Source organism: Parasteatoda tepidariorum, chromosome 1 (assembly GCF_982258835.1).
Source record: "Parasteatoda tepidariorum strain Cologne lab strain chromosome 1, Ptep-v5.0, whole genome shotgun sequence".
In the NCBI taxonomy this organism is placed as follows: Eukaryota; Metazoa; Arthropoda; class Arachnida; order Araneae; family Theridiidae; genus Parasteatoda; species Parasteatoda tepidariorum.
Window position 1 is genome coordinate 37124172 of NC_141755.1, and position 13385 is coordinate 37137556.

Here is a 13385-nt window from a genome sequence, read left to right on the forward strand (position 1 = left end):
TGGTGTGTTTGGTAACCTTTTGCTGCATGTCATAAACATCATTACAAATCAAATTATTGTGCATAGAGAGAGAATCTGGCACCCTTAATTTTCAAAAATATAATCGAAAGTGAGTAAAATTGTTTGCTTAACTAGACCATACATTAAACCTGGCATTATTCTGAAGTTATAAATGTTTTCCTAGCCAAACTGACTGGCACTTGAAAGAGAGGACGGTCGAAACTCGAATCAGAGACTTGGACTTGGACGAGAGTGTGTTAAAAATATTGAAAATTACAAGGTGAAAAGCCACAGAGAAGTTCATCTGGATTGAAACTCTGGAATAAGACATGACCCCTCCTTTACACAGCTTAGGAAGGAAGAAAATGTTAGTAAAGGATGTTCCATAATCAAGATCATTTATATATACTTTTAGATTGCCAATCAAAAATTAAGCAAAAAAAAATGTACACAAATTATTATTTAAGCTTAAAAAAATGAAAATTATGAAAATTCGGAGACTCTATTAAATGGAAGGTGAAATAAAAAAAAATTATGAAGACCTCTTTGGTTAAAAGAGGATAAAAAGAGAAAACTCGATTGTTTGAAGCATCCTCAAGTTTCATATTCCAATCAAACGTATTAAGTTTTAAATCTCAGCTTCCCTTACAATAATTTCTAAATTTTGAAGTCCAGTGGCACAGTGCTTAGAGAATCTGACTCAGATCCACAGGATCTGGAGTTCGACTCCTATAAGACCAACCGAGTACGTGAGATATAACAGCTCGCCTTGTGGTCGATCGCTGAGCATTACCATGGATACAGGGATCTGGAGAAAAAATTCTCAACTCAGATCTAAGTCTAAATTAAGGAAGTGGCTTCATCACGAATTGTGAGGTCACGTCTTCGGATCATCCTCAGGGATGTTTCCCAGGCCGTCACCAATAGTCCATTGTGCAGCTCTAATACAAGATAAATAAAGTATTTACGGTATACTCTCGATATCTCAAAGTTGAAGGTATGCTAAAGGATTTTCGACATAGCGAGTTTCCGAGATGTCATGAAACATAAGAATAACTACTAATAAATAGGTAATGATATTTGACTATAAGTCTAAACACAACAATGGTAATTTTATTTTTAAAAGTTAGACAAAAATAGTTATTCCTTAAATAGAAAAGAGTTGATTTCCAATGAATTATGTGATTTTGAATTAATGTGATTCTTAAAAAAATAATTATTTGTTATTTTGAAAAAAAATTGACATAACAAGGTTTTAGAAGAAACTCTTCGACATAAGAATTCAAATTAGCATTTGGTGGATATATAATGGCAAGGAGAATTTTTTCTTCTTCACATAACATTATTTTCGTGGTATTGAAGTTTAAAATATCGAGAATATACTGTAACTACATACCTAAATTTTGAAAATGTAATTTATTGCTCTTTGTTTAGTTATTAATTTTTACCCCCTATTGTGTACTTATTTCTCACTAAATTTTGGACATGAGTGGTGATTATGAAACACCCCTGTATAATTTTATAAGTAAATTCCTCGTGATAAGTGTACTCTTTCTATTAGCTGTAATAACTAAATATTTCTACAAACGCTTTCTTATGTAATATAATAAATTTCATAAACTGTTTCAAACACAGTGTATAAATGTATTTAATTTTTTCTGCGTTTGAATATTTTATCTTCAATAACATCAAAATTTTCCATTAAAATTGGTAAATCACCAGAATTGATTTATTAATTAGTTCATTGAAAGCGTTTCCTGTAAACTGACGTCCCTGGTTTCTTTTTTCTGGGCACTATCTAAGAGATATGTAGACACATTTAAAATATAACATCTATACGCACACATTCAGTAAATCTTAAAAAAAATAAGGTTTTGTAATTTTTTCATGTCATTTTATAATCAATTTTCATAAATGTAAGCGACGCACCTGCTAAAAAATAAATTTAGTGATTTTAGTAACGTAAAAAGCAATCAGCAACAAATATTTATGTAAGTAAAAGTTATATAAGACTAAACATTTTTCACATGTTTCAACCGAATTGTTATTGTGTAAACTAATACAGCAACCTCATTTAATTTTAGTAATTTTCTTTTAATATAGAGAAATAATATATCTTAAGTTAAAAAAATATTTCATAACATAAATTAATCTACAAGTAACATCATCCATTAAAATATACGTTCTTCCATTTCAAGTGTTGAGTTTTTAATGTTTTCTTAAATCATTCTACGAGAAAGAGAAAAAAAAATACTCCAAAACTCTAAGCTTTAGAACAATCAAAACACTTTATAAATTATTTTGTTTTATTTAGTCGTGATTTTTCTCCATTACTTTGCTTGAACATTTTTAATTTACGTATGAAATAAGACTTTCAAATAATGCCTTTTTTTAAATTTGCACTTAAAAATAAATTAAGATTATTTTTTGACAAAATCTGTTGTCTAGTGAAAATTCTAAAATCATGAGAGACATCTGCCTTAGAACAATACTAAGTTAAAGTTTGACCCGAGTAAGTAACCTTTGAAAAAGCAAAGTTTATCAATTGATTGCCCCCCAAGTTCTTCAATTATAATTATAAATAATCCTAAATAATATCCTCCTTCCCTTATTTAAAAATTAATTACTTTATTATGTCCTTAAACAAATATTTGCACCCAAAGAAACAATTTTAAAAAATAAACAGGAGGACTTTATTAAATGAATTCTCTGAATGAAAATAGACTTAACACTAGGGAATACGATAATATTTTTTCGAAGAGTATTCAATTTAAAACTTTTATTCATTTTGCATCTTGTTCTTGATTGAATCTGTATTAAAATTTTTATGATATTCAATTATGAATGGGAAGTAAAAATATTTTCATATAAATTGAAGCACACGCATAATCTAAAAAAATGATTCCTATAGGATACAGGAATAAATATTTAGCTAGAACAACAAGCAATTGAAGATTCATTTTTCATCTTAAGCATCTCTCCATCCCTTAAATCGAGAGCAACAATTCCCTGGAGGATGGAGAGGAAAGAGATGCGCAACTGGTAGCCACTCACTACTTCACAAAAACTGAGGATTTTAGCAAGAGTGAATTGCTTGGAACTTTACTCTTCGTAGTTATTTTCTCGTTAGATGGCGCTGCACACCGGGCAAGATGCAAGGGGATCAATGTGTTCTTTGCACATATAATGTTCAATCTGATCGGTCTGTGGCGCACTGATCTCCATCGCATAGTTTCCTTTGGACTAAAACTTTCCGCCAGTTAGGAAGTGACGAAAAGTGTGAGAGGAAATAGATAACTGGAAGAGGAAATTGGTAAATATGGTGGAAAATTGAGGCAGCTTGTAAAATATTCATCAGACATAGTTTAGAAGAAACTGGTTTAGTTTTTGATCTTTTCTGATTTTTTATTTGCTTTGAAGAAACTTTTTTGTTTTTGTGCGAGTTTTTTTTATGTTTTTGAATATGGGGATATTCGTTGGAGCCATCGTATCTTCTTTAGTATGGCTACTAGCAACAGGTGAGTGAGAAAAATGTCTGCTATGTTTTGTTATATTTAACAATTCTTAGTTTTTTGTCTGATAAAAAAAAGAAAACATATTTTTTAATTTTAAGGTACAAAATGAAAATAAATTTAGTTTTCAATAGTTAATTTTTTCGTTAGAAGATCTATTTGGTCGTAGTTCTCAAGAACTACAGTTTTGGTATAGTGATTTTTTTTCCAAATAATTTGCAGCGGTCTTAAGTCTTCCCATTATTCACCATTTCCCTTTGGTGTTTAACTTAAAAGGTCTATATTTTGCTTAATCCAAACTTTTACAGTGCGCAAAATTAAAAACAGACCACCCTGAATAACTTTTGATCGAATGATTGGACATACACATCCTAGAACTCACTAGTTTGAAGACTACAACAGTTCTGCTTAATTAGTGCAGACGATATTTTAAGAAATCAGACACAAAAACTTACTTTCTCTGAATAAATGTACCTTTAATATATATATATATATATATATATATATATATATATATATATATATATATATATATATATATATATATATATATGAGGTAGCCGCAATCTGGGAAATATTGTCCTCATAGGTTGGTTAGGAGAGCGGTCCAAAGTTTGGACCCTTTTATGCTAATTTCATTTTGTGACTATTTCTCTAAATCTCGAAAACTTTTAACGCGAAATCAAAAATTTTACACACAACTATAAAATTCGTTTATCCAAAGATAATTTCATGCAAAATACAGCTTTTAGTAAATGTTTATTACTAATTTATTTAATAATGATTTGGACAATCTTGAATTGTAATGTATACAAACTTTTAAAGTTATTTTAAAAAATGCAATTTTTAATTGGCCAACTACGAAATTTGAGCTAAGTTTCGGATAGTTCTGAGAAATCAAATTTTAAAAATACGAATTTTTTCGACTACGACAAAATTCGATTTCTCGGAAAATATTCGATCGATTTCGCTTAAATTTTGTATTTTGCTGTGTAAAATTAAATTCTTTAAAGTGATGGAAAAAATGTTGAACATTGCAATTCAATTTTTTTTCGATTATTATTAAATGAAATAATGAAAAATAATAAATGTTTATTTAAAGTTATATTTGTATGGAATTAGCTTTGGATAAATGATTTTTACAATTATGTGCAGAAAGTTTTTGATTCGCTTAAAAATTTTCAAGATGAGGGAGAAATACGCAAAAACAAAAATTAACATTTAGGGGTCTAATTTTGAACCCCTCCCCTGACCAAACTATGGTGACCGAGATTGCTGCTACCTCCTCTATTTAGGGTGTTAGAAGTTCGAATCTGCTAAAAAAAACTATGTTTATTTCAGAGAAAATTCGTTTTTGTGTCTGATTTCGTAAGTTAAGATATTGTTTGCACTGATTAATAGCATATTTGAAGCCACCCTCTTGAGCTATTAAGATTGAGTCTCAGAACATGAAGGGTCAATCATTAGAACAAAAGTTATATATGGTGATCCGCTTTTTATTTCACGCACCGTACGAAGAGGGGAATTATCAATACTTGGCTTAGCAACGTTGCTTTTGTATCGCGCTCGTGTTTAATTTTTTTTTCTCAGATAACTTCATTGGTAAAAATTACTATTTACTTAAACTCTATATTCATAAAGGTTCTGATAAATTATTAATAATCACCATTTCTAATGAATGCTTTGAAATTACTAAAACACTTAGATATGTTATAATCGCATTGAGAAAAAAATCCAATGAAAAGATCCTTTGAAATCCAAGGAGTGCAGTTCATTTTTTTTTTATGAAATGAAAGAAATAAAGTATGGTCAAAGCTACCAGAATATGTTAAAATTCACAGTGTTTCTGCTTCTAATAGAACACCAAAGCTGGCAATGATTTTGGTAATATTTGCTATTAAATGTGATTTTATTATATATGATGAAATTCGGAAAATGTGGTAAAATTTGATAAGTTTATCATGAAACACTGTAAAAAATTCCGGATTAAATTACAATGTTGAGTACCGGCACTTACGATGCAAAATTTAATTGCTGTATATCTTTGTTTTATCAATCCAGAATATGTATTTTTCTAATCAGGAATGTCATTTCTATACAATACGGTAATCTTAGCAGATTTTTCCCCATGCTATACGTAATTGGAAGGCATGGGTTTTTGTTCAGGAAATGCTAGAGCTTGCTAAGAATAGAATAGTAATTAACATCAGAAAAATCAATTCATGACCAATTCAAATATTCCATTGTTATAAATGTTTGCTTAAATTTTTCTTTCGAAAATAAAAGCATTTTTTTTAATATGATGTGTTTGATCTTGTCCTCAGTTTCTACAATAAGAAGCTATGCTTTGCTTTAAAATTATTACAACAAAAATACTTTGTTTCATATTAATCATTATTTTTATATAATTTTGTTTACTAAATTTTTAATACAAAATATGATAAACGAAAATGCTTTAGTTTATCATTTTTTTAACTTGGTTTAAAAATACTTCACAGTTAAAAACAAAGCAATTGTTTTATCATTTAATTTAGCCGATTTCTGGCTGAATTTTAAGGGCATTAATTTTTATTAATTTTTTTGTGAACAAAAAAATGAATAATATATAAATAGCAGCGATTACTAAAATTTCGGCTGATCGTTTGACTTACGAGATTTTTATTTCAAATTTTCTTAGTTTTATCTCTATACTTCGTTCTTACTCTCACTTTGAACTGACACTTATCGATGTCTAATCGTAATACACGGGTTTCCTAATTATCATTTATCCTAATGTTTGTGCAGTTAATTTTCATCATATCTATAAAAAAGAGCTATTCTGAATATCTGTAATTTGTGATTGGTTGTTTCAGAAAGAGCATTAAACATTTCTATCTTAGACAATCTTTGCATTGTTTCAATTTGTTTTGCATAATTTTATTTGACTAAAAGACGAAAGGACGAAAAATTATTTAATTATGAAACTTTTTTTAATGCAGTTTTTCATTATTATGAATTCCTTTACGCGTGTGTTATTCTTATATCGAAATGTGATGCATTGATTCCAACATAAAATGCTAAAAAGAATGAGATCAAATTCAATTTAATACATTGAAAAAATAGGGTAAAAACTACCAGAATATGATAGAATTTATCGTGTTTTTAGCTGTTTGGGAATACCAAAATTCTAACTAGTTTTTATTGAAAATCGGTAATGATTTTCGTGAAATTAATAAACGGATTTAAAATGTGTGATAAAATAATTTTGTGTGGTTTGATAATTTTATAACGATAACTCACAGCATAATATAAAAACCATTTATTCTATAAATTTGCTTTTCAGTTTCATGCTTGTTACTAATTGTGAGGTACTAAAGGCTATAATTTTGAAAAAAAGAATTTCGTTCAGACCTATGCCATATGAACAGAATAACTACCAAATGAATGGTTTAAATATTTTATATTTTCGTTTTATTAACCAGTATTATGCTTCTCCGCAACAGAAATTTCATTACCGTATAGTATGGTAATTTTACAAATTTTTTTTTCTACGTGTACGATTAATAGTTTCGAAGTCATAAGGGTCAAAACAATTTTTGACTTTCAATTTACGCGTCTTACATTTATTTCTATATAAAGTAAGACACTGTTTAAACACGTCTCATGTACAATTTTCTCGGGTCTTATTGTGGTCACCATGGTATTTTTATTACAAGTTTGGCAGTTAAAAAACCTCGATTTAATTATTGAATGTTATTTTTTTCAATTCATCATACTCACAGTAAATAATTCTGCATAACCTTTTAGCGTTAAGTTTTTAAGACTTAGATTTTTGCGTTGTAAAACATAATTTGACGCAAAGTTGAATCATTAAAACACAGACGGCTCTTACTATTTTTTAATACAAAGAAATATCACTTTATTAATAATGAGTGAGGACATAAGATAAGCATTATTCCAATAAGATAAAGTTGAATAGTGGAGGCTCAGGGAATAGTCTTGAGGTAGAGAGGGGTTGCTATGTCCATCACATGCACACTTTTCGAGCTGTGTCAATTTCCGTAAACATGCATTTTGAGTTGTATCTAATTTTAAGAACTCACCACGACGATATGGTTGTTTTTTTCTTTTTTTCCGAAATCTAGAAATTAATTTTTCGTATATTTTAAGGTTCTATATTTTATTATATAAAAATAATTTAGTATTGTTTAGTTCTTCATTTTTACAATTTGATAATTTGTTATTGACCCAAAACTCTAATTTCTACTTTTATAATCGCATTAATTTTGATTTGATGAGATTCAATATTGCCCGATACTTCATAGCTGAAATGTGAGAACTTTTAAATTGATATAATGGGATACTTATTGTGTGGACAGCATTTCCCGTTAATTTATTCGGTAATTAGTTTTGGTGCTGAACTTAGTTTAAACTAATATTACTTGACATGAGGCAGTTGATTTTCTAAAAATTGCAGGAAATTTTTAATCAGCATATACTAAAATATAGTTGAATAGAAACACTTTAGGATGTATGCTAATATTTTTTTCATCATAATTTCACACCATTTTTTAACATTTACTATAAATTTTAAAGCATTCTGGTTTATTTTAAACATTTTACTATGTTCGTATTTTCAATACTTATTACTATACTTATGTTGTTATAAATAATTGGTCGAATATTCTTAGTCAAAATATATGTTCTAATAAAACAATGCATGAAATAAATGTTTGTAACTATGTAACAAATCGTTTTTTTAAACTGTAACAAAAGATTTACATTGTTTTACAATAAAATTAACTGCACCATAAAGTAAAATTAATGCGATAATAATAAAATATTATTTAATCAATTTCATTTTTTTCAAAATGTTATAAATGCATCAAGGAAACATATTTATGAATTTAAAAATGAGTGTGTTAGTTTATGAATAAAACTGTTCATAAACTAGATCTGGAAGTAAAAAGGAAAATTAAATTAAATATGTGTATGCCTTTTTCTTAAAAATACCTACAGTTTACAAAAATTTAACGCTAAATTATAACGTAATTACCAAGATTAACCGTTGTGTTATGTTTATATTTTTTTTTCTTTCATTCAACGGAAAAACTGTTAAAAATATGATGTGTAAACACAGTTCTACTTGTAATAATTTCTTCATTTTGTGAGACGAATTTTTTTTAGTGTCCCTTTCAGTTCTCTCAATATACTGCCAAAAAGTGCCAAAAATAAGTGTTTAAACTAATCCTTATCAAAAAAGGAGGAAAAAACTAGTGTTTTGTTATTTGTAATTTATAATATTTGGCAAAAGATGAAACAAAAGCGCTTGAAATTTTCAAAATAGCGGTGGAACACTTTTTTCAAACAATCAAAAAATACAGTTATTAGAAACGACTTAAATGCATTTTAAGTTTTGTACAGCTAACCTTCTTTATTTCTCATTTTATAGAATTCAAAAGCATGTTCGTTTTTCCTCTCTTAAATATTAATTTGTAACACGCAATGTGAAGAAAATTATTTCTTTACTTTTTTGTTATAATTTAAAAAATATACATTCAAGAGGTTCTTTCTCTTTGAACATGAAAATCTTATTTAAATAATAGTTCTGGTGAGCATTTGATCATTTTGCAATGCAGACTCTTAAAATCCCGGAATTGCATTTTTTCCTTTATGCATTGCGAAAAAAAGTACGGTCAAAACTACCATGGTATGGTTAAATTTACCGTGTTTCTGGTTTTAAGGAAAGTTTATGAAAGTGCATTGGTTAGAACTCTGATAAAATTAACAGAAAAATATGGTTTTATAAAATGGATAAAATACAATAATTGTGTTAAACTTTGATTATTTTATCATGATACGTAAGGGCATGGTATAAAAAACATTTATTCAGTGAAATTTATTTCTCAGTTTTGCATTTTCTTATTAAATATGTGGTAATCAATTCTATTATTTTGAAAATCAGAGTTTCTGGCAAATCATTAAAATATGAATGATTTAAATACCGTATATTTTCTTTTTATTAACCAGAGCACTGCCTTTTCAGAATATACTGTGAAAATTCAGATCAAATCACGGTAACGAGTATTGTCACCCTGAATGCAGCATCTGTAAAATTTTATTTACGCAAAATCCATTTTTAATGCAAAATTTTGTGCCATGATTTTTACTATAATAGTTATTTAATTACAGCAATTCAGTGGTTTTATAGTAAGCACTACTGTATAAAAATTACGTTCGGTAATGTTCCGTAGATATCAAAATAACCGTAGAATTTTACATCAAAAAATTACTTTGAAGGTAAAAAGTACTGGTACACTGAAGTGCCTCTTCTTTTCACTGTAATTTGATCCAGAATTTTTTACAGTGTACATGTTTTCAGTTTCTACCGAACTATTTTTATTTGGTAATGGTTTATAAATCATAATGTTTTAAAAATTTTCAATTAATTTTAACTCACAAAGGCAACATTACAAGATATGTGAAACTTTTGTTTCCTAGAAGAATATTCTGTCATAATACGAAATAATAGTAGCAAATTTACAATTACTGTATTTTTGAGACACTGTTTTACGACAAATGCTTCAAGATATGCTGCAAAAAATTATGAAATATAATAATTTTTCTGTCATTTGCACAAAATCTGCAAAATTATTAAAATTTTTTGAAAGCCTGTACTTTATCCTAATATAAAGTGGGCAAACTGGCAAGACATGAAGAATCTCTTTTTTGTCGTAAAACATAATTGGTTACAATTAGCTTAAATAAGTCAGTCGTGAGCCAATTATTCCTTCATTAGTTTTATTTACGGTTAGGCTGGTGACTATAACATTTCACATTCACTCTCCTCAAGGGAAGGGGTGGACAAAACTCCGGAAGGTTCCGGCAGATCTTACAATGAATGCATGATACAGCAAGAGACATGCGAAAAAAATCGTTGCCGTATTAAATGCTTACAGAGAATGATGTAAACAGGCTCAAGTCGTACATACCTTGTAACTCTACGCATAATCAATAATAATTTTGTGCTTCCTAATATGGAAGTGAAAGAGGAACAAGATTCTTAAAATAACTCCTCCTTTGAAATATAAATCTAATTATGATTCAATGGTATGTTTTCGTCCTTTCCAAAGTCCCCAAAAAAAAAAAAAAAAAAATATATATATATATATATATATATATATATATATATATATATATATATATATATATATATATATATATATATATATATATATATATATATATATATATATATAAATATATATATATATATATATATATATATATATATATATATATATATATATATAAATATATATATATATATATATATATATATATATATATATATATATATATATATATATATATATATACAGGGTGTCCCAAAAGATCGTTTACAAACTTAACATGCTGGTCTGTCATATCATGATGAACAAGATTTACATAGGAACTTGTGTCCGAAAATTAAAACTGTGACCGCTAGAGGGCGATATCTGCACGAAAACGGGAGAGTGGGAAAAACAATGATTTCAGGCGTGGACGTTGAAGGAGAAGGATGAATGAGTTTAGTAACGCAGAAATGTCCGACATGCATTGCGTATACGGCGCCGCTGATGGAAATGGACGAGCCGCGGCACGTACGTACCTTGAGCGCTTCCCAAACAGACGTCAGCCAAGTCATGTTTTGTTTGGACGATTGCACCGCAGATTATGTGAATCAGGTGCTTTCGTAGCACGTAGCCACATCGGTCGAGAAAGTGCTACACTCACACCTGTTGTAGAGGAAACCGTGGTACAGGAGTATGCCATCAACCCGCAAAGAAGTCTCCGAGAAGGCGAACGTATCTTGGGTGTAGCTCGTTCCACCATAATGCGCATACTGCACGATGACATGCAACACCCTTACCACTTCCAAAAAGTACAGGCATTGCGCGCTGACGATTATCCCAAACGCAATGCATTCTCACGCTGGTATTTGCAACAGCGGGTCTCACAGCCAGATTTTCCATCATGGATTTTGTTTTCTGATGAATCCTGCTTTACACGGGATGGTGTCGTGAACCTGCACAACATGCACGTATGGACGCATGAAAACCCAAGATGTACACGTGCCCACGCACATCAACAACGTTTAAGCGTAAATGTTTGGGCTGGTATTATCGATGTTGATTGGCCCTTACCTTCTACCTGAACGCCTCGACGGAAATACCTATCACATTTTTTTAGAAAGAGTTTTGCCGGATCTGATGGGTGACGTTCCAGCCGCTACACGAACATCTGGTTTCAGCATGATGGAGCGCCTGCCCACTTTAGCTACGCTGTTCGAGAATACCTCGATAGGATTTATCCTAATCGCTGGTTCGGTAGAGGCGGACCAGTCCAATGGCCACCGCGATCCCCCGACCTGACTCCCCTGGATTTCTACGTGTGGGTAGTGTACGAGACACCTGTAACATCGGACATGGATCTTATCGCGAGGATCGCGGAAGCGGCAGCACGCGTCCGTGACACTCCTGGCCAATTTGAACGGGTTCGTGAATCCATGCGCCGACGCTGTGAAACGTGCATTGTGGCGAATGGAAGGAATTTTGAGCATTTGCTGTGATGTAATGATGTTTTATAATAAAAATCATATTAACACCGCTATCGATATCATTTTTTTTCTCCTCATCCAAACCTGCACTTATCGCCCTCTAGCTGTCTCAGTTTTAATTTTCGGACACAAGTTCCTATATAATTCTTGTTCATCATGATATGACAGACCAGCATGTTAAGTTTGTAAACGACCTTTTGGGACACCCTGTATATATATATATATATATATATATATATATATATATATATATATATATATATATATATATATATATATATATATATACACTACAGGTCAAAAGTTTGCGAAAATTTTGAAATCTGCAAAGAAAAGGTCTAAATTCAAATGTTCATAGAACTGCGAAAAATTATTCAAATGACATGAAAATTTGATATGTTCTAAAGTGAACCCTTTATTGTTAGTTACATATGATCAAATTGCAATACTTTGTTTTTTGCGAACTGAATCCAGCTTTTCATCACGGATTGTTTTTATGGTGAAAAAAGTTGTTAAGTTTGAACACTTGCCAAACTTGCAAAAAAATATTTTTTGTACTTTCTGCTAATAGAAAATAGTTATTTGAACAGTTCTATGTAAGCCCTCAAAGTTTCAAATCGATTTGATTTTTTTTGACGAAGTTATAGAACTTTGAAAAACATGTGTACTTCTCTCGATTTTTGAGCATTCCACATATGCAGTCTTCTGGTCTATACATCTTCTATCAAAGAACTTTTTAATTTTTATGTTTTCTATATTTTCAAATAATTAATATTTATTGTAAAACGAATACTCTTATTCATTATTGTAATTATTATTGTTTATATTTATTGTTTATATTTATTGCTTACATGTATTAGTTTTGTTGTGATATTTTTACTTTATATTAAATTAAAATAAAAAGTTGTAACAATAATTACGTAAATAATTCTAAAAAAATAATAACAATAGTATAAAAAATTTGCATTTTTATTAAACTATTTTATTTACAACAGGTCAAATATTTAACATATTCTTATTCGTATTTTGTAATTAAATAAATTAACATTTAAATCTTAGATTCCTCGAATCATCCCCCTTTTGCCTTAATTATAGCCTTACTTTTTTATAGCATTCGTTCGAATAAACCAGTAATCACTTCAAGTGATATAGAATTCCATTCCTGTTGTAAAATGTCCCATAAATGACTTCGATTCAAATATCAGAGCATCGTTTGCAAGAACAAACAAATTTTCGATGAAATGTGACGTCTATGAGATATTGTTTTAATTATATTCATAATAAATTCTTTGTAG

At 29.4% G+C, this 13385-nt stretch overlaps 1 protein-coding gene across 1 annotated transcript in view; it reads left to right on the forward strand.

Annotated features, from left to right (window-relative positions):
* The first annotated feature begins 3177 nt into the window (after positions 1–3177).
* The window catches only part of LOC107444223 (protein amalgam-like), a 70070-nt gene continuing 59862 nt past the window's right edge, over positions 3178–13385 (forward strand). The window contains exon 1 of the mRNA XM_071180000.2: positions 3178–3518. Within this exon, the coding sequence (XP_071036101.1) occupies positions 3452–3518 (67 nt within the window). The 5' untranslated portion in view covers positions 3178–3451. The remainder of the gene's footprint in view (positions 3519–13385) is intronic.